This window comes from Daphnia magna, linkage group LG3 (assembly GCF_020631705.1).
Source record: "Daphnia magna isolate NIES linkage group LG3, ASM2063170v1.1, whole genome shotgun sequence".
Taxonomy (NCBI): domain Eukaryota; kingdom Metazoa; phylum Arthropoda; class Branchiopoda; order Diplostraca; family Daphniidae; genus Daphnia; species Daphnia magna.
Genome location: NC_059184.1, coordinates 13192842 through 13218206, shown reverse-complemented (window position 1 = coordinate 13218206; position 25365 = coordinate 13192842). Strand labels below are relative to the sequence as shown.

The window sequence follows — 25365 nt, the reverse complement described above, 5'->3', positions numbered from 1 at the left end:
GCATTTTCTCTAACGCAATGTTTTATTCCAAATGATTTTGTTGTTGTATTATTTTGCGATGAAAATTAAAATTTATGTACTAACTTTTAATGAAATTTCAAATTTAAAAATAATGCAAAAAATTTCCGCCCGATAAGGGACTTGAACCCTTGACCTCAGGATTAAAAGTCCCGCGCTCTACCAACTGAGCTAACCGGGCTACATTTCAACACCTTTACTTATAGATACACTCCTTAAAACAAAAACGTCGACTTAAACCAAAAAGCATACTAAAGACCACAGGGACTGGCTCCGCTTAAAATACGGTCTTTCAACTTTTTCATAATTCATTTGTTACTCCTAGGCATTTTTTAATTCTTTCTCGCTACTGCTTATCCACTTTCGGGAATTTAAATAAATTTTAAGTGTAGAAATTCTTTTTAGATACGGAGCAATGGTCTATTATTGGAAAAATAGGAGTTACAAAAATGACAATAAATAAGATTGGAAAAAAACTCGCCCGATAAGGGACTTGAACCCTTGACCTCAGGATTAAAAGTCCCGCGCTCTACCAACTGAGCTAACCGGGCGGTGACAATAAAATTTACACGATGAAAGGAAACCGATCAAATAAAACGTGATTAGTATGTCCAGCATCGAAAACAGAATTTCGACATTGGATTTTTGAGAACATTCGTTTGGGGAGGTACTCATCGGGTTTCCTTTGTCCAGACATTAGAGAAAAATTGTTAGTTGGGATACCAAGTAATTTTCAATTGTGCCATTTAATAATGGTAAAAGAATAACGAGGGAAAAAAATTAAAAACAACGCCCGATAAGGGACTTGAACCCTTGACCTCAGGATTAAAAGTCCCGCGCTCTACCAACTGAGCTAACCGGGCTACATTCAAACAAAAGTTTCCCGTGAAACAGAGCCCATCATACAAAGGGATGAAATAGAGCAGTGAATCAGATTCAAAGCGCCGAGAGGTAAAGTTATGCGCTAGAAAAGAAGCTTCATTTATACTAGTTGCAAATGCTAAAAAGCAAATTACTCATTGCGTCTCCTAAAGGCGAAAACCAGACAGCAGGAACCCGAAAAATATATCAAAGCCAGACGATTTCTTTGTATTGGGAGGGTTTTACTATACAGTCTTTTATCTACCACTTATCGTGACGACCCAGACGAATAATCAACGGGCTGGACGCAAGACGGTCATCGCGCGTGTCAAAACATCTCTGTCATAAGTCTACTGTTTTTCACTCCGAGGTTCAGAGGTCTTTTTCATCTTTTTTTGTGTGTGAGAGGGCTCTTTTGCTGGCCATCTTGTAGTCTCCCTATCCTATTTACGATTATTTGTACCCGCCATCGTATCAAATGTTATTGCCGCTAGGCTTATTGCACTACGACTTCCTCCTTGGGCCGATAAAAGACATGAATCCCATACTTAAGTTTTTTTAATAGTTCTTAAACAAAATTACTTACGTAACTGCCGTTTAAATCCACTGCCAATCATTGCACATACTTTGCTAACTATCGTTCGAGGTATCTACTGTTTTCTTTCATTTCAATTAGTGGAATACTAGTTGTTTCATGAACCTGAATTTAAAAGGTGATAACGATCACATAAATATTAAGTACATACAAACCTATTAACATTTCATATACCGCAAATGGTAACCGAACATGCAGGGGAATACATTTGCTAAACTGTTGGTTACACGTATTCGTTCCTTTGATTTAAAATGTGATTTGCGTAACGAGACTAAGATTTTCCATATTGCCAATTTGTTTAAAAAAAAAAAGGGATTGGATGCCATCATTTGAAGGCTATACAAAATCATGCGCGAGGACCGTTATCAAAATTCGAAAATAAAAACCATTTTTCACAAATATCTTGCGGCAGACCGAGTGTCCCCGGCCTTGAAAAGAACTCGTCCATCGAAAGCGGAAAAGTGGGCGTTAATATCAACAAACGTAAAATTAAATAGTAAAAAGAAAAACACACAAACATACGCAATAATTATGTAGTCCGTATATTATATCTACAGTTTTCGTGAACCTTGTTAGCCAAAATGAACTTTCTCAATAGCAAATGCATTAGACAGAGGGCATCTAATGTATGCGATCCTCTACCCCGTTTCGACTTATTCCCAACGTATTATAGGTTATCGTAAGAGATACGAGATGTTCCAGAAGCTGTTGTTGCCAGATAGCCCATGAGTTCTATTCCCAGAATGGATGCAATCTTGTCTAGTTAGGGTTATTGCACTTGATGCTACACCAATCTTTCTTAAAGACTTGGCCTTTCTATTGCAGCACTCAGCAAATTCCAAGTCCGATAAATTATTGAGTTCACGAATCAGCACCTTGATTACTACTCTCTCGTTAATTCAATGAGAGCAGTAAACAATTTTCAGCTTCGTTGAGATTCAAAAATAGAGGCGGAAACGCAAGAGACGATCCTTGAGTCAACAGAATATCATGGACGCCTTACGGAGTCGCTTTGCTGCTGTGACTGGACATTATGTGAACCCGCGACCTTTGGCTACCGTCCTCTGGTCAAGAATTTATTGGCTGGACACGATCCTTCGCAAAGGGGGGAGGGAAAAAGGAAGGAGGAGGTGATGGAACCGCATTGGCTGGCAAACAAGTGAAGAGAAGGAGGATGTCAAATGGATATAAAACGGGGTTGTAGGTCAGCTCGTTGAATCCATTATAGCCTGTACAAATGTGCGCGGTGAGTTAGACTCGTTCGTGTTGTTGACGCGAGTGAACCACCCCGTTCGTAAGAGACCACACATTTCTCCACTGCAGAACGTCTTTTTTTTTTTTTTCCCCCCCCAACCAACAGTCCCATTAAGTCATGCGTTCGGCCATCTTTTTGGTCACGGCGCTTGTTGCTGCCTCAACAGCCAGTAAGTCATTTCACTTTCTACCTAAATTTGTGTTGATTTCACATGCTCAAATGTTGTCCTAAATGAGGAACGAGTTGGCTGGTTTTAATTCAACTCTGTAGGCCTCTTACAAAATTCTAAGAAAAATTCAAGGTTATTTCACTTATCCGGATATCTGATGGGCGAGAAAGAGAGAGAGAGTAATGACTTGTCTAGCCGGCCAAACGAAATGTGATCCTCCATGTTGACATGTTCGCCAATCTGCGCATCAAGAGATAATAATCGTTGCGGGATGCAACCATGTAGAATCAGTAGAGATAGTATAGCATAGATTGCAACTAATCTACTTTTAGCACCGGGAAAAATAATTTTATTTCGTCGCATATTTAGTTAAAAGAAAAAAAAATTCAATTTCCATTTTTCTAAAAAAAGAACTGCGAAAAAAAAAAATCGCTGAAATTGCTGTTGAATGGCACATTTTTTCTCAATCATCAACGACGATTTGAGGATTTGAACTTTTGACTGACCTTTAATATTTATTTATACATATCGTATGGCTACGAAGATTGATTGCAACTTTGCTCTCGATGACCAGTAACTTCCCATTTGATAAAACATATTTTTCAACCCCTTCGGCTGGCTAAAGTATGTCGATAAGGAGTCAAGAAACACGGACAACGTATCCCCCCCATAGCACGCTCCCGAAAATGGGAGCGCGTGATCAGCGAAACAAGCTGAAAACATATCGCAATGTTTCCTGTTTGCCTTAGCGTCCGTGTCTCCCACGTGATGTGTTTTGCTTCGCTTACATAATTTTTTTTCCTTTTTCAGCTCCGTGGGGTTCGAGAGCAAATCAGCAATGCGCTTCTTATTGCAAGGGTAAATACAAAAAAATAAAATAAAATGCGCTTGATCGTCTAATTCCTAATCGAAATTCTTTTGGCTATTTTTGGGGACATTCCAGAAACTAGCAAATTTAAATACAACGTCGGCACAATTTACAGCTATGATTACACCGGCGAAACGGCGTCTAAAATAGGCGGCACTTCAGAGCAAGAGTCTCGGCTTCACATTAACGCCCAAGCGGAATTTGAAGTCGTTTCTCAATGCGAACTAATCTTGAGGGTATATGTCAATCATCAACCACTTGACTTCACGATTTTTAAAATTGTCATTTAAATTCTCAGCTCAAACGAGTCAACCTGGAGCAATCAGATCCACAGGATGGATCATCGAGAACGATCACGGACGGTTCGGCTAATTTTGCCGCTGGACTGGAACACCAACCGCTTCTGTTCTCATTCCAGGACGGACAGATCGAACACATGTGCCCGTCAGTTGACGAACCCATCTGGTCCCTGAATATCAAGCGAGGCGTCCTGTCAGCTATGCAAAATTCTATGCTGGACTTGACAAAATCACAACTGGTCTTTGAGGTACAATCTTCCCATTTGCTTTTCATTTCCCGGAGCACAATTTTTAATTATTACAAACCTTGAAAGACGGACGTTGTCGGCCATTGTGAAACAAATTATACCGTCGATAATGTCGGACGGAACGGCATGACAGTGTCGCGAAGCAAAGATTTGCTGGCCTGTACCGGACGAAATGGCCATCACAATGCGCCCATTTTGAGCACTCCCTACAGTTCAGCATCATCGATCCAGTCGCTTCCTCTTCTCAAGTAAAAACGCAGGAATCTCTTTTTCGTTTCCTACTTAACAAAAATAAATAATAATTAACCTACTAGGAGCGAGAACGAGTGTCAGCAGACGATCCGCAACGACTTGCTGGAGAAATCCGTCTGCACAGAAACTCACCTGTTCCGGCCATTTTCCAACGGTCAGAGCGGTGCATCCACCCGGATCACGCAGACATTGACCTACAGCAGCGAACGTCGTTCCGACCAAATTTCAACTGGTAAATAAATTAAAGTCCAATTTACTTATTTCATTAAATCCTTGGTTTAAAAATCACTTAGATTACAAGAAAAAGAAGGCCAGTCTCCTCTTCGACGGTCCAGATGTCCAGAAAACATCAGGTGCCAGTCTTTCGTTGATTGGTGAAACGTTGAACGTTTTAGTGCAAGAAACGCGGACGGGAATTTCACCCCAAACGTCAACCCTTTTCTCCCGATTGGTGACATCTTTACGTCACTTGTCTTACGCTCAACTTAGCGAACTATTTGGCAAGACTCACGAAGCCAAAGCCAAGTAAAATTAATTCAAAACCTAAAAAATGATTCCAATGTCTTAAAAAACGAATTTTGTCAATTGATAGGAAGTACCTGATGGATGCAGCTCCGTTGGTCGGAACAGCCGCCAGCTACGCACTGATGAGAGATATCATTCAAGAAGGTCTTCTCACTGATTTGGAAGTGGACATGTGGTTGGCTTCTTTGGCCTTCCAGCCGAAACCGACGCTTGAAATGATTACTGCAGTCTCGGTCAGTTTGATTTCTTCTCAAAACATTTTAACAATTTTGAATTTTTTAATTATTATTTTTTGAAAAACAGCCTTTATTGGCTGACAAAGATGCAGTCCGTCCCAAAGCCCTGCTGTCCATTTCAGCTTTAATCCACGCTTATTGCCGTAACCATCCGACCGAATGCCAAGCGGAGGAGAGCGTGAAACAGGCCATCGTTCACATCGAGAATCGCATCGGAATTGCCTGCCGTTCACGCGACGCACAAGAACAAAACACAATTCTTCTGGCTCTTAAAGCCCTCGGCAATGCTGGCCTCATCGTCTCGTCAGCCGAAACATTAAAGAAATGCTATCAGGTAGTAGATTTAAATAATTTTCAAACTACAACAGAAAATCTAATACTTTCCGTTTCTCATTTGTAGGAAGAAACAAATTCGATGGTGATCCGCCTGGCGGCTATTGACGCTCTGCGACGAGTTCCATGCCACTTGGACGGCCGTAGTTCCCTCCTGTCTTTCTATTTAGACACGAAACAAGATTCCGAGCTTCGTATCGGCGCTTACTTGGCCGTCATGCAGTGCCCGTCTCCTCAACTGCTGGAAGAAATCAAACAAGCATTAATGAACGAACCCGTCAATCAAATCGGCTCGTTCGTCTGGACTCACCTGACCAATTTGCAAGAGACTTCTAGTCCATCCAAACAAGTTGTCCGTCAGCTGCTGGCCACCGAGTTCCTGCGCAATAAATTCAACACCGACGCTCGCAAATTTTCGCGCAATCTCGAAGCCTCCAGCCATTGGCACGATCTCAATGTAGGAGGTACAGTGGAGAGCAACGTCATCTTCTCCTCGCAGTCCTACCTGCCCCGTTCGGCCACGTTGAATCTAACACTGGACCTTTTCGGCCAATCGGTTAATTTGATTGAATTGGGCGCCAGATTGGAAGGATTTGAATCTTTAGTCGAATCATTTTTCGGACCTGGTGGATATTTTCCAGATGACACAATTCAAACAATTTTAAAATCCCTACGCGGGAAACGGGCCGCTCCAGTGGACCAGCAGTCGCTCAATCAACTGTCCACCGTCTTCGACGTTAAGGGACAAATGGCCGATCAGCCGCAGGGTGATTTGTATCTCCGCATCTTCGGCAACGAATTGCACACCCATCGTTTCAAAGGGCTGGATCAATTGACGGGCAAACCTCTTCAGAGTCCTATCAGCATGTTACTCCAAGCTGCTGGCCAGAAAGACGTCGATTTCAGCAAATCCGTGTCCATCATGGACGTCTCGTACGTTTTGCCGACGATTGTTGGTTTGCCTTTGAGTTTAAAAGTCAACGCCACCGCTACAGTTGCTTTCAAAATGGGCGGTACGTTCCAAACGTCCAGCTTGTCTGAAACGAAAGTCATTGGGCACGTCAAGCCGAGCGGAACTGTTGAAGTCAATGGTTTAATGGCCGTCGACGCTTCGATTTTCGGACGCAGCGGAGTTCACGTTCAAAATGTCATGCACACTTCAACCGGCCTGTCCGGCAAGATGATCATCCAGGGAAGCCGCTTAGTCTCCGTGCAGCTGGACGCCCCACAAGAGGCGACCAATACCTTCAGCTTCGATTCACGCCTCTTTTTGCTTCAACAAAACGGACCCAAATCCATCCAGCCGGAGCAAAGGACTCAAGTCAACATGAAATCATGTTCGCCCGCCTGGGTGGGCAAAACATTCGGAGCTGAACTCTGCGCTGAATTGGATTTTTATCCAAGAACCGAAGAAGGTCCTCGAGGGCCTTTTACTGGACCTGCTCACGCTGCCTTGTTCTTACGCAAGACGGACAAACACAGCAGCTATCGGTTCGAGTACAAACGCGAAGGCAGCCGGGCTGTTAGTTTCATCATGGACACTCCGGATTCCGCAATCAATCGTCGCCTGTCGGCTCAATTGACGTTGGATCAATTGGCCAATAGCTTGAGGGCGTCTTTCATCTGTCCCACGAAGAGCATGGAAGTCATTGGCAAATACGAGTACAATCAATTAGTGAAAGGAATCGACACCACGGTGAGCTTGGATGGCGCTGAATTGGTCTCACTTCGGACGGCCCTACGTACTGATCTCAAGGGCGCATCCGGCCGTTACGAGCCTAATTTAATCATCAGCCGACGTGGTAAAGAGTTGATCAACTTCCAGGGCTATTTCAGCTACGTGGGTCAGTCGAAATTCGGATTCGATTTCCAGTTGAAACATCTGACCGTTCGTCCCATTCGTCTGTCCGGTGATTTCAATAAAGATAACGAAAACAAACACGAATTTAATATGGGATTGAAATCGTATTGGCTGGACACTACCTTGGCTACCACCATGCGCCTTTCAGATAAACTGACCACGTGCAAAACGAGGATCGGCTATTCGTTCATGGAAGGAACGACCCAGAGTCTGGAGCTGTCCGGTAAATTCAACCGGGCAGTTAAAGGCTCTTTAAAGAAGACGACGTTAGCTGGAATTGTCCAGAGCTCACAGTTCCCCCAATACAACGGCGATTTGTCCTGGGATTTGCAACAATCTGAAAATTACCTGGAGAACAACATCCGACTGAATGCTGGAACAAATCAATGGGAAGTCCAGCAATTGTACTCTGGCCAGCCTCGTGATCTGAACGTTCGTTTGGCGGTGGCTTGCAAGCAGCAGAAGATCGATTTCCTCGTCTACACGGTGTTCCAGAACACAGACACAACTGTCAGCAGCCAATCGGGATTGCGATTGTCACCCGGAAGGCAATGGAGTGGCAAGCTGGATCTGGTCCGCCAGGATTTCCAACCTGGTCGTCGCTACGGTGGACGCATCGAACTTTCATCTCCGACCATCAGCCGTCAGTTGCGTGCCGATGTTGTCCAGGAAACGGCTAAACGATGGGATTTAACTGTCGAGTATTCCGTTAACCAAAAGATTGAAGCATCCATCAACGCCATCTACGATAACCTCAGCGCCGGAATCAAATGCGAACATTCGGTAGAGGTGAAACTACGCAGCTGGGCGGCTGATGAACTCGACATCAACGGCCTGTTCGTAGCTAGTCCAACAAACAGCGTTTTCAAACTGAACGGTCGCTATGGTGATGATAAATTATCCAGTTCCATCGAATACGAGCTCGTCGACACCCTGGAACATGCAGTCAGCGTTGGAATCATCCGCGGCGAAGATGTCCCTATTTTGCAAGCTCGATTGAACGTTAACACTGGAACACAAAAAGCACTCACCGTCGACATCCAGGCTAATAGACACATCACCATCGACGCTAAAATGACGTCCAACTTGGTTAGTCTTCAAGTGTTTTGGAACAAGGACGTCGATGTGAGCCAGTCCTTCGAATTCACTGGAAAACTGGGCGCTACTGGAGGAGATGCTCAGCTGAAATACGGCGAATGGCCTCCCATTTACATCAACGTCGACAAAATCGATAAGGATCTTAAGATCCAATTGGATTGGAACGAGAATCAATCCATCGTTTTGCGCATGGAACTCGTTCCGACTCGAACTGCCGGCCTTCTTACCACGCCGTTTGATGGATTCCGCAAGATCACTTTCGACGGCCTTCATCAAATTTCCAGCAACACTATCAACACTCGATTAGCAGTTGATTGGCAGACAAATCAATTTACCTTGTCACTGACGGGCAGTAAAACATCCGACAATGTCCAGGGAGCAATCAGATTCATGTCGACTTTCACTCAGTTGGAAGATGTTGGCGCCGAATTCCAGGCCCTCACCAGCCAGCCTTTGCACCGCTACAATTTCGCTGTCCAGCACGAAGGCCGCCGGGCAGACATTTCCGCCGATTATCATCGCAAAGAATTTGCTTTCAAGAGCGCATCCATCAGCTTGGCCACTCCCATTTCAGGCTACGAATCCTTGAAGGCCGGCGTTATTCACACCACGGTCGTTGGCAGTTTCCAAACAGATCTGAAATTGGAAGGTCCATTTTCCAGCCGGGCGGTTGTCACTGTAACGGGCAAAAATGTCAAATCAGAATCATCTGGAAATTTGGCCATCGCTACTAACTTCTCGGTGCTGGAAACGTTCAACACATCTTTCCAGCTGTTCAACAAACAAACTGAAAAGAAGTTGGCCGTCATCGGAGATCTGAACGGCCAGCAAATGACTGCCCGCGCTGCAACCAACGCATCGGATGGAAAATTCCGCGCGGACTTGCTTGTTACCAGTCCGTTTGCCGATGACGTTGCAATCTTAGTGGATCATCGTTACGAAGGTCAGATCCTTCAGAGCCAAGGACACGTTAGCTGGGCAAACGACAAGAAGGTGAGATTGAATCTTGACGGCCAATTTGCACCTGGAAAAGCTATTCTGGATGCCACTCTAGCCACACCTAAATGGACGGCAAATGGCCGTCTAGACCACAGTAAAACAGTTGAAGCGCTAGACTCTTCCATCAAAGCGGATTTCAATGGAAAACAAATCAATTTGACTGCGAATGGCAAAAATTTGCAAATGAAAAACATCCATTTGGAAACGAAATTGACCAGCCCTTTCCGAGGATTCGAAGAGCTCCGAGTGACTTTGCAACACCGTCAGGAAGGCCGGAAGACGACCACTGTCATCACAACGGCCCGGATGGACAAAGAAATCATCGTGGAACACGACATCGAGTACACGGACTTCTTCAACTGGGCCAATCGACTAGCCATCAAGACGCCCTTTGAAGGTTTATCGTCGCTGACGGTAGACTCTAAACAATTGTGGACCAACGTACTGGAACACGACGGCCAGCTGCAGGTGAACGGAAAGAAAATTACGGTATCCATGAAGGCGGACAGCAGCCAGAAAGGAAAACTGACGGCCAGTGGCTCATTGGCTTCCAGTTGGTCAGAAGACGTCGTTTTCGAGCTGACACATTCCGATGACGGCCTGAAATTCCATCCGACGCTCATCATCCGCACTGGAAAAGGCCAACCCATCCGCTTGGAAACGGCCTACAAACGCGGACCAGTTAATCCAAGCATCACTGTTGATGTAATCTCACCTTTGTCCGACCCTTTGAAGTTGTCAGCTTCTTACGTTAACAGCTCACCCGTCCGAATGGCAAAATTGAATTTGAACTGGAACGGAGATCAAACTGTCGATTGGACTGCAGACTGGGCGTTGGCGGCTTTGCAGTCATCGATCAAGACTCGTCTTACTACACCATTCTCCCGCTATAACAAGATAGAAGCGGACATCGTTTACGACGTGACTGGGCAGCGAAAAACGGGCAAAGTTCACTTACAACGGGATGAGCAGACCATCAAGCTGGACGCTTTCGCCACCGGCCAAGGATCGACTTACCAATCAGAGCTTGTTTTGTCCAGCTCGTTTTACCAAACGGTCAAAGCAAATGCCGTTCTGGACATCGCGGGCGCTAGGGCTAGTCTCAAACTGGACCGAGGGAAAAGCCAAATCCATCTTCACGGTGGATTGGTCATCGCAGCTACTCAGACGGCCATAACTGCCACACTGGAAACGCCTTTCAATGCTGTCCGTCTCGTTAAAATCGAAGCCTCTTTAAAATCCAACCAGGAATTGCAGCTGGACATTGATTACGACGGCCAGAAAATGTCATTGACCGGTTTCCATTCTACCGGCCCGTCTAAAGGCTCCCTTACGGGCAAGTGTGAAGACTCCATTCGCTCGTCTCCAATCCGGCAGCATGGACGCTTCTTACGACGCATCCGGACCAGCCAAAACAGCATCTCTGGTATTGTCAAGGAATCAGCAAGTCATCCAGGCTTCCGGCCAGATCACCCTGGTTGGGCCAATCAAACTGGCCGTTAACGTACGCGCTCCCTTGCTGCGGTATCAGTCATTTAGACGTCACTGGCTCTTATGACGAATCCGTAGAAATGAAATCCGGACATTTGAAGCTGGTCCTGAATGGAGAAAAATACCAATTGGACGGGCAATTAACGCGAAACAACCGATCAGCTGAAATAGCCCTGAAATCAATGACTGGTTACCAGGGTTACGAGCAGGTGGTCGTCAACGCCAAATACGATGTCCGTCAGCCGACCAAGACGGGCTCTATTACTTTCAGCAAAAACGAAGACCGATTCCATTTCTCCGGAACGGTTGACATTCGCAGCGCCATCTTGGATTTAGCCACGCCTATAGAACCTCTGAGATCCGTCAGATTGGAAGGCCGTTTCGATTCGGAGGCGGCCACGTTGACTGTCATCCGCAACGAGGAGGTCATCAAACTAACGGCCGGTGGATCTTTGGGATCCCTGCAAGGAAAAATCGATTGCGGATTAGAAACACCTTATTCCGGCTATGAAAACCTTAAAGCCGAACTGGTCTACGATCTCCAGTCGCAACGCAAGTTCGTCGTTCTTGATGCTGCAACTTACCGGGCCGAAATGGAATTGAACGGACGTCGTCTGATCGTTCGTTCAACAACACCAATCAAAGGTTACGAACAGCTGGAACTCATCGGCGACTACGCGCTGGACAACCGCGAACTCTTGGCGTCCATTATCTTGAAGAAGAACAGCGAGACTCTGGAATTCCGTCTAAACGGACTTGTCGATTTGGTTAATCAACAGGCTTCATTCGAGTTCCAGTCTCCGGTGTCTTTCATGCGAGTCGTGTCCAGCAAAATCAAATGGAACGAAGAGCGTGATGGCAAATCGTTCAACATCCAAGCGGCCAGAAACGACGTGACAATCGAGCTGGAAATGCTGGGCCATTTCGTCCGGGATCATTTCGCTTTGACCGTTGCTGGTAAAAGCAATATCGAAGGATGGAATTCCGCTTCACTATCAGCCGCCTACGATCTTCGTTCTTCCATATCCGCCAGCCTGGACATAGAAAAGAACGGCATCAGTCAAACATTTTCGGGAGAAGCCAAATTCGATCAGCAATCAGCTGCTTTGAATATTCAAACACCTTTCGAAGGCCTGCGCGTTTTGGGCGTGAAGGGAACGCTCGTCGATGCTTCAAAGGTCAACGTCAGTAGCGACCGGACAGCCACACTGCACCTGGAAAAAGAAGACGTGTCTCACGATTATCGCCTCGCTTTAAGCTTCGACGCTGAATCAGCTGATCTGAGCATCGAAACTCCGTTCGAAGCTTACGCGAAAATGTCGGTAAAAGCGCGTCTCGTGCTGGACAAGCCACGCAAGATGATCAACCTAGTTGTCAAAAAGAACGAACATCAAATGGAATTCAAAGGCCAGTTGAGCCACGGAGAAGCTGAATTGAAACTGATTACGACTTGCGTTGGCTTTGAAAACGTCGCAATGGCTGGACGTTACGATTTCACCTTACCGGCCAAGACGTTAATCTTGAAAACGAGTCTGAACGATAAAGCGATCCAGTTAAACGGATCTCTTGAAGATTTGAAAATGACGATTGACATTACGACACCTATCGTTGGTTTCGAGTACGTCAATTTGCACGGAGATGTCCAGCTGACCGCCAAAACAATCCGTTTGATGCTGGAACATAGCGGACAACGTTACGAGGCCAGCGGAGCATTAACGGAAAGCAAATTAATCGCTCATATTAAAACACCGATAGGCTGGTTACGAAGTGATGGACATCAGCGGCCGCTGGAACGAACGTCACGCTGAGTTTGGTCTGACTAGTCCTTCCCTGGGCAAAATCATCGTTTCGACGGAATTCGATCTGGACAGCACATCCCTTCAATTTGGACGAGTTGTTTTGACACAAAACGGAGTCATTTATCGCAACGAGTTGGTGGCCAAGTTGGCCGATCCCTGGAATGGTGGAGAAGTTCTTCTCGGCGTCCAGCTTCCTCTGGACGGCCTGCGTAATGTCACTTCGAGATTGGACTACGATCTCGCCTCAAACGAGAAGACATTGTCCTTGACTCTGGATACTACTGCCCAGCACTACGAAACAACAGGTCGAGTTAGCTGGAATAACGAAGCCGGAAAGGCCGTCTTCCATGTCCAAACGCCCGTGCCTAGCTGGGAAGAGATGGACATGAGCGCTGGATACGATTTGATGAAAAAAACTGTTTTCGTACTAACCGAACGAAATGGAAAATCAGTCGCTTATGTGCAGGGTTTGGCCACTTTGTCGACCATGTCCAGCATCCTATCCGGATCCATCCGCGTTCCTTCTCTGCTGACCGAAGACATTGAAATGATGGCTGCTTACAACATTGCCAGCGATGCCGCTGATGCGAAAATCAAATTCTGCGCTCACGAGGTCCTTTTCGACGGGCAACAAAGCAGCAACTGGACTACGGCCATGGCCACCATTTCCACGACATTCGACCAACTTCAAAGCGCTCAGCTCAACTGGAACGTTGCCAAGAAAACAGCGTCTTTCCATTTGAACGGTTTGAAAGCCACGCTAGACGGACGGATTCAGAGTCCTCAAGATGTTGGCTTCAAAGCAACGCTGTCCGATCCATCGCTGGGCGTCCACGCTGCTGAAATAGAATGGAACTTCCTGTCTGACAAATTCATCAGCCGGGCAGAGTACAAAAACGGACCAAACATGCGATTCGGAGCCAATGCGCTAGTCAATTTCTCCATTGAGAAAGGCGATTATGAGTTAACTGTCTTCACTGGAATTGCGGATATCGAGGATGTCCATATCATCGGACGTTGGACTTCCGCCGAAAAAATCAGATCGGAATCTGCTCTTCATTGGGCCGGCATCAAGAAATTCGAGGCTATCTTTGACGGACAATTTTCTGTCCTCCGTTCTATTGCCCGTTTAACTGCGACAACACCACAGATCCGCGCGGTCACAACCGAAATGGAATACGACTTCAATTCAGCTGAAAAATCCTTCCGCTTCAACTACGATTCAGCTGTTCAATTAAACACTTCAATGACAATCGAATCGTTGATCCAGTGGAATGGAAAAATCGATTTCATTCTCCGTTCTGACAAGTTCTCGGCAACGGGCAAGTGCAACATGGAGCCCAGCTCACGAGTAAAAGAATTCTTCGTCCGGTTGGACAACATTGATCTGCCCGTTTCGGAATTGCGGATGACGATGGAAGAGAAAAGCGAACGCGTCATCATCAACGCTTCCGTCAAAGGACCTGCATTTGAAAATGAAATTAGATTCCATGGCCATTATGACACCAGTATGGGCTTGAACGCTATCGGGAAACTCAGCTGGTCCGTCGATAAAAATATCCAGGCAAATATTCTGATGAATTCATCCGAACTATCCAGCGAATTGTTGACACCCTTCACTGGACTGGAGAAGACCAGCCTCTCTGTCAAATACGATTTCGGCCAGCAAAAGCAGACGATGGATTCGATTTTCGAATGGGCCGGACGCAACGTAACGGGTTCAGCAACCTGGCAACTGGAAGATGGGCTCGTTTTCTCTGTCCGGTTCACCACGCCTTTCCAGGGATTCGAAGAAGTCGGACTCCGTGGAACTTTCCTGAAAGGATCTGATTACAGCACAACATTGTATTACACTCGAGCTGGAAAAATCATCGACATTCAAGGCAAATTGACTTCCAATACAGCTGGATCGATGGCCAGGATTACCTTTGCTGGTGAGAACGAGCAATTATCCGCCGTCGTCGAATACGACGTCCGTCTTCCGAAGAAGACGGCCTCGTTGACTCTGAGCCGCGGGACTAGTCAACGCTTCAGCCTAACAGCCGCAGGTGAATTTTCGGAGAAGATCAACGGAATCCTAACTGTTGAAACCTCTTCCAGCTCGCCCATCCGCATTAGTTTGGAAGCCGATCCCGTAGCTGTTGAAAAGAACGGCCGCCTGACGATCGAATGGGGCCAGCAACAGAAATTGGAACTGATGGGCAGTGGGACGATGAGCAAAAGCGGAAGCAAATTCCGTCTCGCCGCTCAAACGCCTTTCGACGGATTTAAAAAGATAATGGTCAACAGCCGGATGAATCAGAAAACCGTCGAACTGTCCATCGAATACGGCCGCAATCGCAAACTCCAGTTGAACGGCCAATACCGATGGGATCCCAGACTATCCGTCTATTCTTTAAACGGCACTCTGTTGACACCTTGGCTGGAACACACTCTGTCCAGCCAAAGTTATTTAGACCTGAACAACGGATTCCACGCATCGTTCTCCGTTATTCCGGCTCCCGAAAAGACCTACAGCATCAGCGCCACCTACAGGCGATCCGGTTCGTTCGAAGCCACTGTTCGAAGTCCTTGTGATTCGCTGCGAAATGCAAAAATATCCGGAGATTACGAGACTGACAATCGCAAAGCCATCAAGCGGATGGCTGCCGGTGTTGAGTACAACGGCCGCCAGGCTTCAATCGAAGGCCGTTTTACTGGACTGAACTCCCGCAACGCTTTCGTTAAAGGTTCCTGGAACAATCGAGCAGTGGTTGTTGAAACATTTTATCAGAAAGATCAACTCACATTCAACATGGCCGCCAATGTCACCACACCTTTCCAGGGATACGAATCTTGGGCGGGCCGTTTCGGACAGTCCGCAAATGGTCAGCAACGCGATTTGACTTTGCATTTAACAACACCGTTGACAACTCTTCCATCGCTCGACATCGACGTTCAAACTGTCATCGAAACTGGAAAACGTATGGACATTAGTACTTCAGCTTCCGCCTTGGGCCATACGGGACGGGCTAAATTGCAAGTGTCAAAGAACGTAAAACTTTACGTGGCTTCGCTGCAATTGGATATCCCGTTCATCGAAACTCTTCGTTCAATCAACGTCCGCGCCGAATGTCAAGTCGAAGGCTGGAAAAATGTCGTCTCCACCGTAACAGCTGGCGTTCCAGCTGGAGAGTACACGGTCAGAGGATCCATGTTGATTGGAAAATCCAGTTTGAATTTAAACGCTGGTATTAAAACGCCATCTTTCTCCAAGTCGATCGAAATGGGCGCCGGATACAACGCGGCCGACGTGGACCTCGTCCAGGGAGAGATCTTCGTCTGGGACAACAAAATCGAAGGCCGCTACGAGAAACGCGGCAATCAAATCAGCGTCGAACTGAGTTCTAACTTACCAGATTTGAAATTATCCCACAATCGAATCAACTTCGAAATGAGTTATCGTTCACCTCGTCAACTCCAGTCCTCCATCTCTTTCATCACCGTTCAGAAATCCCACACCGTTTCTCTGTCATATCAATTGGCCGGAAGCAAATTCACTGGGCAATTAGACCTGGACACTCCTCTGTTCCAATCTAAGAAGACAATCTCATTAAAAATCAATTACAGCAGTTTAGCCGCTTTAACTTTCGACGGCCGATTCGTAGACGGACAGAGTACCTGCGAATTGACGGGCTCCCTGCGCCTAGCCGGTGAAATGGTGCACGGACAGGCCAAATTGAATTGCCAAATGCTTGGAACACTGGCCGTTGAAGTGACGGGCAATCCAACTGAAGGTAAATTGACCATCACGGCTGGCAAGTCCGTCCATCGAATGGGCTACAAATTGATCACGAGCAACGATGGGTATGACGCGACAATCAACGCAGAATCTCCCTGGATTCAACCTGTTCATTTGCGCGGAATTTGGATGCTGGGTGATGCTCAGCAAGGCCAAGCTTCACTGACAATCCGCCACGGCCAATCCGCCCATTCCGTACTAGGCGATTATCTCCGTTCCGCCGGTGACAAAACGGCCGGATCTTTCAACATCGCATCGCCATTCTTGCCCGGCAAACAGGCCAGCGTGCAATTGCAATACCAGCCATTCGACTTGAACGTCCAGCTGGACATGATGGGCCAATCTCATCGTCTTACCGGACTGTTACAACGTTGGCCGAGTATTAACGGCAGAATGCAACTCGATTCGCCTTTCCTTCCCTGGAAAACAATGGCGCTGAACGCCCAGGCTGAGCGCAACGTCCGCGACTTCCTTCACGGACGAGCCAACATCACCGCTAGCTACGGAGAGCAAAGCCTAGGCCTTGCTGGACGTTTCCGCTACTCCCAGTGGAGCGATTTCGAAGGCATGATGGAACTCAACACTCCATTCGAGGGACTGACAACGGCCCGTGCTGATGTCCAGTTAAGCGCCATTAACGCACAGCGTGTCAACGCTTCAATCAATTTCCAATCGTCCCACGTCATCCTTCCTCGGGCATCCTTCAACGTCCAGTATCATCTAACTGAGTCGATGTTGGATGCTTCCGCCACGTTGAACACCCCGTTCACCCGCTGGGAAACGGTAGGATTAGCTGTAAACATCCCGTTGTCCTACAAAAACGCCAGAGCTTTAGGTTCCCTGACGGTGCCCGGCACGCAATACTCAATTTCTGGATTGGTATCGACTGGAAGTCGTCAATTCCTGACGGAATGGAAACTCGATTACGCCGGAAAGAAATTCGGTACTGAAGTCCTCTTCAAAGCGGATGAAATCTACCAGGCTAAAGTGGACGTGGTGACACCTATCCGAGGTTTTGAGAAGTACTCGTGGGATGTTAAAGGCCAGGCGGATGTCCGTCGTTGGGGAGAAGCCACGGCTTTCCTCGACTGGAATGGAAAACGGATTGAATTCAGTTCCAACATCAAAGCCGAACCTTTGGCTTACGTCGCCATTGTCCAGCTCAACACTCCATTCGTCGATTTCGAACGTTACGCCATTCACCTGAGATTGGAAGGGACGGAACGCAAGACCCTGCAAGTCGAAGTGGAATCGCCCGGCATGCGAGTTGGAGCTGATTTCGATTACGTCTTCAATTCACCGACGGATTTTGTTGGCAAAGCTTCCATCCGGACGCCCTTGGCCGGCTACGAATCCTTCACTTTGCACTTGTCCAATCAGCTGGGCACTTCGTCTTTTTCCGCCAATGCGGAAGCTCGTTTTGCAGCCTACGGTTTAGCTGCAAGCGTTGAAGGTCTCATCCGAACGGATGGCTTCCAGGCACAGATGGACGGACGCTACAATGAACGTGTTATAGTCCTCAAGGCAAGCGGATCGCTGGATGAAAAACGAGTCACTTGCAACGTCGATTTAGTCACACCCTTTGAGGAACTGAAAAGCCTCGAGAGCTTCGTCCAGCTGGAAAAGGATTTTGCTGAAAGCAAAGGCTTCGGCTTGAGCGTGAACGGACGCCAGTTGATCCTGGTCACGCTGGCTAAACAGTCGGACGGAGTGCAAGTCCTTCAAATCAAGAACCCCTGGCGGCCAGTTGATCTTTCATATTCCTGGGAAAAAAGTGCAGATTTAATTCACTATCAGGCCCAGTTCTGCTGGGATCTTAACCGACGCACTTCTGCAACGCTGGGCGGACGTCTAGTCATCAAAACATCGTCTTACGGTCGTCGAATTAGCGTTAAGACTGTCACTCCTAGCAGGGAATTCTCTTTGAACTACTCACTGGAACTGACGTCGGCTAAAGTAGATCACTCGGTCAGCATCTCCTGGGCTGCGGATCAATCCGTTGGATATAGAATTTTAGCTGAAAATGCTTCAACCCGAAGACGTGCTCAATTGAATGGATTAATCCGTATGGATCTACCCGCTCGTTCGTTCCAGCTGGAATCTCAGCACTCTGGTGGAGAATCAACCGCTACTCAAGTGGAATTCCAGTGGGATGCCGCTAGAGATCCATCCAGACGTCTTGGAGGTCGATTGGAAACCCGTCACGGTCGTCAGATCCGCTTGATCTTCCTTCATCCGGAGCTGGAACGTGACATTGTCCTGGAAGGAGAATACAATCGCATCGACAATAACCAACTGTCAGGCAAAATTGAGTTGATCTACTCACCGCTAGAGGAACACCGTCTAACAGTGGAAGGATATACAACCGGGCAAGAAACTGGCCGATCCATCCAGCTGGTTATTTTGCATCCGGCTTCCAACACTGATCTCCGCCTAACAGCCAATGGCAAAAGAAACCCTGGAACTGAATTCCAAGCCCGTCTTGACTACAAGGATCGTTCAAGGACTTCCCGTTTCCTCCAGCTCGGTGCTAAAGTCCTTCCGGAACAGAGACGCATCGACCTGGAAGCTCGAACATCCGAAAAATCATTGAGTTTGACCAACGCTTTGATTTCATCCGGCAGTTCTTACAATTTGGCTTCGAGGACTTTGGTTAACGACGCCGTCGCTTTGGTCGTGGATGCCCGTCTTGAAACTTCCTCACTCCGCCCGACTTTGCAAATCGATGGATCCTACGCCGGAGGCAAATCGTTCAACTTCATGGCTGGCATGCCAGACAGACGTGAGATCACCGTACGAGCTGTTAGGGACATCCACGGACGGAAGATCGTCGATGGACTTTTCCAAGTCAAATTGAACCAGACGGACCTTCTCTCCTCGCGAATTTATTGGCGCGCGGCCTCGAAGACGGAACTGCGCGATGCGGCCGTCAATGGTCTCATCAACGTCTTAGCCGCTTGCGAATCATTCGCTGATGATGTAGCCAATTTCGCCGCTAGCGAATGGACGGACAAGTGTTCTTCTTTGACTCCAGCTGCCCGGCTCATTTCCCAACGTTTGACGGACAGCATGAACCGTGAAATTAACCACTTCCGCACGGAATTCAATCAGCTGGCAGCCGACGTGATGGCCATGTACAATCGGAATGATTTCTACCTGCAAAACATCGTGTCAACTATTAAACAGGTGGCAGCTTTGGCCCAGCCTTTCATCGACCGGACCATGGCTAATATTCAAGCTATTAGCCGGATACTTATCGGGGAAACTACATCTTTCTACCGGGCAGCCGTCAGTACTTACACGTCATTGGCTCAGGTGGCATTGTCCGGATACCAACAGTTGTCCAGCTACATTTCCAGCGGAGTAACTCAAGTCGCTCGCTATTACAGTCAGCTGGCCGGTGAAGTGATGAGTTGTTTGCTTCACTGCGAATCTGTTGTATCTCGAGCTTTCCAACGCCTTCAATTGTTGTTCCAAAACTACGCTGGCCGATTGGAAATTGTCGTCATGGAGCAAGTTGATCAGATCCGCCTCCAATTGATCGAAATGGCCAAATCTTACGCCGAAAGCTTCCAACCCTACACCCAATACTTCAACGAGTGGATCGAACGTGCTCGCGTGTTCTACTTTGAAACTTTGCATGACATTAACGGTATGTTCTGGAACATTTTGTTTGTTTACCTTTTTAATCGTTGACTTTTCGGAACTTAGAAATGCGCCAAATGATTCACGACCATTTCGTGACCTACCCGATGTTCCAGCGTTTGTACGCGATCTATTTGGAATACGCCAGTTGGCTGGAAGAGTTCCATGCCCAAGATTACATCGACGATTGCATCACCTATTTAAACCAGTAATGTAATTTTAGTTTTATCTTTACTGCCTTAACTAATAATGATTGATCAATAAAGGATGAAAGAAGAGATCAGGGAAAGAGTCAAGATAATGACAGCCCATTACCAACCGTTGATTGATCCATTGGTCCAGGCTTTCCAAGGACAAATGGAGGCGTTCAAACAGTTACCTGTCGTGATTTACATCAACACGACCATCGAGAGAATCTACCAGCAACTCAACGAGCTCTCCAAATACATCGAACTTGAAGCTAAACTCCGCCAAGTGTTACGCGACGTTCTTCAACACACCGACCGTCTCACCACTCAACTCATTAAGGATCTTAAGGTATTTCCTGCTAAAAAATTTAAATAAATTTGTTTAGTATTTAAACGTTCGTGAAAATAGGGTTCACTCGCCTTCCCGATGAAGCCAACAATTATCATCGATTGGGAATCCGGCCGTCTGGAATATTCACAACGTTTGCCATTTACTTGGGAAGACTTTTCTCAACTGCCACGCATCCGCGAACTTGCGCTGCTCAGGAAAATGGGCACAGCCAAAAAGAATGTCCTGCGCGAAATGGATTACAGCCAATTCTATTTCAATGTTATGAACATGCTGGCCATTTACAGACCGATGCGCATCCAATCCATCTTGCCACCGTTCGGAAGCCGGGCTTTCGTGGCTGGAACGCAACATTACATGACGTTCGATAGACGTTTCTACGAATTCGCCGGAGAATGCAGTTACCTGCTGGCCAGCGATTTCTTGCGGAACGATTTCAGCGCCATCGTTAATTACGAAGGAGCCGGAGGCAAAGTCACGCGAAAATCGCTGACCATTTTAAGCGACAATCGACAGGTAGAAATCGATTCCAGCTTCCGGGTGACCCTAAACGGACGTAAAATCGAAATGCCTTTAACATACGAAAGCACCACAATTATACGAGACGGACAACGTTTGATTGTAACCAACAACAAATCCGGATTCCGCGTCGATTGTAACCTCTACCGTGACATCTGCTCCGTTCACGTAACCGGCTGGAGTTTCGGTAAAACCGGAGGTCTTTTCGGAGTCTACAATAACGAACCATCCGACGATTTCCTGACTCCATTCCGTCAGCAGAGATCCGACGATGAAGTGGACAGTTTCGCAAACAGCTGGAAAATGGGCACATCTCGTTGCCGCGTCCGCAATTTCGCCGTAACTCGGCCGACTCCTAGCGCCCGGAACAGCCGCCTTTGCGACCAGCTCTTTGTCGATGAACAGTCCGTTCTGAGACCTTGTTTCCAGATGGTAGATCCCACTCCATTCGCTCGTATGTGTCTCAACGATCTGACTGCGCTGGAGAACAGCCCGAAAAAAGAACTCGGCGTTTGTACAGCCGCTTCCGCGTACGTCAGCGAATGTCGATTCGCTGGACTGGATCTCTTCGTTCCACCGCAATGCGTCCGCTGCGAACTAGAAGACGGTAAAGTCATCGGCTCCGGTGAAATCAAGACGTTCCAGAACGACGCCCCACGTTCGGCTGACGTCGTTTTCATCGTCGATCAGAAACCGTGTCTCAACGGTACTCGACTTTCGCATTTGCCCGCCGCTATCGACGCTGCCTTGAGAGAACGTGGCATCCAACAGAATCGTTTCGCTGTCGTTAGTTACGGCGGACGTGGAGGTGAAGTGTTCCAGAAACCCCACATCCGCACTGCTGATGGAGGACAGATCTGGTCTCACCGTAAGGGCATTCAACTGGCACTAGAAGATTTGAAATTGGCTGATCAACAATCGGCAACATCGGACATCCACGCAGCTTTGCGTTACGCTGTTAATTTACCATACCGAGTTGGAGTTTCCAAACAGTTTGTTTTGGTCTCGTGTGGCGGAAACGAATGTCAGGCCAGTTCTTATGCCGATACTTTGACCCTGTTGATTGAAAACGATGTCAAACTTCACCTACTTCAACCGCGTGATATCGTCGTTAAAGGAAGAAACAGTTCTGATGAATTAAAGGTAAAATTCATTAAAAAAATATGTTTGTAATTCTGAATATTTATGGAAATTTGTTTTGTACTTGGAAAAAGAATGTCTTTGGATTTGATGCTGAAGAGGTTTACACCGTACGAAACATTCGCAGTTTGAAAGGTGATCGAGAATTGAGACGTCAGCTGGCCATGCCAAAAGATTTCTGCACTCCATTGGCTCTGGAAACGAACGGAACTTTGTTCGATTTGAAAAAGATGATGCCCGGACAACAACAACAGCAAACTAAGAAGTTTATCGACATCTTTGCTCGTCGAGTGGCCGTCACTGGTGAACCGAGTCCGTGTCAGCGATGCGACTGCATTGGAGATCGTGATGGAATTGGATCCATCCTCTGTCAGCGTTGTGTTTCTCCCGTTATGGAACGTCTTGATAAGGTAAGAAACAGCAAATGAAAGTTCATTCAAATGGTTAAAATATTTACATTATCAGGTCTGGGAGCAATTGGTTTACGAGAATGAAATGACCAATGCTGCAGATGTGGAAGAAGTAACAGTTAGTCAGATCCAAGACACATTGCTGGACTCAATTGACAAGGCCAGCAGACTCACCACCACGCCAATCACCAAAGTGATAAATTAGAATTTCGATTTTCTGTAGAAATTCAATTAGGTTGCTGTCACCGGTGCGTACTGCCCTAATTTTGTTTTTAATTTCTTTCTTTAAAAAATATATCTTCCGGTAAATTTGAAACATTTTATATCACTAATCCTTCCCCCATTTTTTACCCTATGAATCCGACCGTGCCTTTACCCTCCCAAACTTTTGTATATTAGTCGTCTTTTACAATATACACAATTAACACTCAAACATTTCTTTGATTATCCTGTCGAGACACTGTTATAGAATGGCTATTTCAATGACTAATACACTCTTTCCAACCACTTGATTTTCTCACTCGACGAAACGATAACGTTGCGGCCACCATTGCGCAGCACTGAATTCAAGTGTTTGATTTCTTTCTTCTGCAGAAGAAAAGGATGGGTAAGGAAGGCAGTAGCCTTGGAATTGCGAACCCTTCCCTACAAAAACGACGCCATTTTGGGTCGAGTGCATTAGCTTTTCTATCCGCACGTGTTCGAACTATTGCCTCCAGTCTTGACTCTTGATTCGCTGCGTTAGTCCTATTTTTAAATAGATTTTCCTTTTTTGCATTATTTTCTCTTATCAGAATTGCTAAATAACACATTTTTTTACCTCATGAGGTTCTTTTCTCGTGACAAGTTCCTTCAAAATGTCACTATTGGTTCGGCGACTGCTGTTTAGCTCTGTTAATTTTGTAATTCCGTAGTGGCGCCACCAGCGGTTGCTGCTTAGCCACTCTATTGTCTCCCATCCTCTTTTCAAAGGTGTCATTTTCTGTGTCTTCTCCTGATTTCCCAGTGCTATACTGACATCTTGATTAATTGACACAGGTATTTCCGTTCAAACACTGCCTAATTGTTTTACATGTCATAACTTTGTTTCCTTTATAGCTCTGACTAGAATTGTATAGCCCTGACTAGAATTGTATAAAAGAAAACGTGACTAGAAGTTGACTAGCACTGAGGTCTGACTAGAGTTGAGGTCTTGACAGACGGAACCTTAAGCAAGGTACTAGTCAAACATGTGTTAGAGCTACCTTGTCTATTGCATCTAATAATGTACTCATTCAGTTGCTGTGATAACGGTTCTTGCCCTCCTGACCTGGTGTTCACCCACTGTGTTGAGTGACCCAGTTGTATCGTAATCTTTATTCCTCATCCAAGCTAGCTCTGCTAGGTAATTATTCATTGTTACGTGTTGCTTGATCCCTGTCTAACTCCTTTTGTTGTAGATTGATGATAGATGATCAGAATTCATGACTTCGTTTTATCGAGACTGACACAATATACTCGTGGTCCATACAGTCCACTACTCGAGTACCAACCAAGCTATCATCTGGTCCTTCGAACCGGAGCACCGGCACGTTTCTGAATCACGCTGTTCAGCATTTGATGTGACTCCATCCTGGTGTTAAGCAGAACTGCCCACACCTTTCAGCATTTATTGAATTGACTTCGGCCTGCCGTTAAGCAGACCTTCCCACGCTGCTCAGCGTTGAATTGACCCGCCCCTGTGGCTCCTTGACAAAGACTGTCTGCCGTTAAGCAGACCCGACCAAGCCAACGAGAACCAAGTTGGAAGGAACTGACCAGTTCCAGCCAAGAGAATCCTTTGCCCGTCAAGCAGAGCCGACTACTCGACGAGAACCAAGTTGGGAGTCCAGCTATAGACAGACGGTGTTCCAGGACTCTATTGCACCCTCTTTTCAACTGACTTAGACCCTGCCGTTAAGCAGGCAACCCAGTGGACGAAGATTCTCCATCGACGAGCAGCGCTACCATCCACTACGTTGCTGCTAGCTCTGATCCTTCGCCTTATTCTAGCCTTTGTCATTATGGCGGAAGATATCGCAGCGCTCACCATCGACCAATGCAGGGGGCGCCAGAAGGTACTGCGTCAGAAGATAACCGGATGCTGCACCCGTATCCGGAAGGTTATAACCAATAAGCTTTCGCGCCGTGAAGCCACCCGCCTCCTGGATGACGCTCGCACTCTCCTTGGTGATTCCGGCCCGATCAATGACCGTTTATTGGAGCTGTTGGAGGAGGCTGAGGGGGAGCAACAACAAGAATCATTCCTGCGTTACGGAGGGGATGTCGACGCAGTGGCGGACGAGGTGGCTGCGTACCTCTCTAGCCGAGAAGGGGATATATCTTCCGTCCCTGGATGGGATCCTGCAGATCCGGAGGTACTCGCCGCCCGACAACGAGCCCAAGAT

General features: G+C 46.8%; 1 protein-coding gene, 1 long non-coding RNA gene and 3 other non-coding genes across 5 annotated transcripts; 1 reads left to right on the top strand and 4 right to left on the bottom strand.

Annotated features, from left to right (window-relative positions):
• Positions 1 to 126: 126 nt before the first annotated feature.
• Trnak-uuu lies at positions 127 to 199 on the bottom strand. Its single transcript has one exon. It is a non-coding gene; the product is annotated as a tRNA-Lys (tRNA).
• A 297-nt stretch (positions 200 to 496) lies between these two features.
• Positions 497 to 569, bottom strand: Trnak-uuu. The gene has a single exon. It is a non-coding gene; the product is annotated as a tRNA-Lys (tRNA).
• Positions 570 to 808: 239 nt separating this feature from the next.
• Positions 809 to 881, bottom strand: Trnak-uuu. The gene has a single exon. It is a non-coding gene; the product is annotated as a tRNA-Lys (tRNA).
• A 1877-nt stretch (positions 882 to 2758) lies between these two features.
• LOC116918185 lies at positions 2759 to 23446 on the top strand. The gene is given in 18 exon segments (XM_045170582.1): positions 2759 to 2898; positions 3709 to 3756; positions 3842 to 4002; positions 4065 to 4313; positions 4380 to 4561; positions 4628 to 4797; positions 4859 to 5090; positions 5158 to 5323; positions 5394 to 5660; positions 5727 to 10946; positions 10948 to 11130; positions 11132 to 12862; positions 12864 to 20340; positions 20400 to 20541; positions 20600 to 20870; positions 20931 to 22532; positions 22604 to 22939; positions 22995 to 23446. Coding segments are annotated over 18 exon segments (18639 nt in total). The 5' UTR covers positions 2759 to 2846; the 3' UTR covers positions 23145 to 23446.
• On the bottom strand, positions 23216 to 25327 carry LOC116918200. Its single transcript, XR_004391453.2, has 2 exons — positions 23760 to 25327; positions 23216 to 23686 (listed from the first exon to the last, which is right to left on the bottom strand). It is a non-coding gene; the product is annotated as an uncharacterized LOC116918200 (long non-coding RNA).
• Between the last annotated feature and the right edge of the window lie 38 nt (positions 25328 to 25365).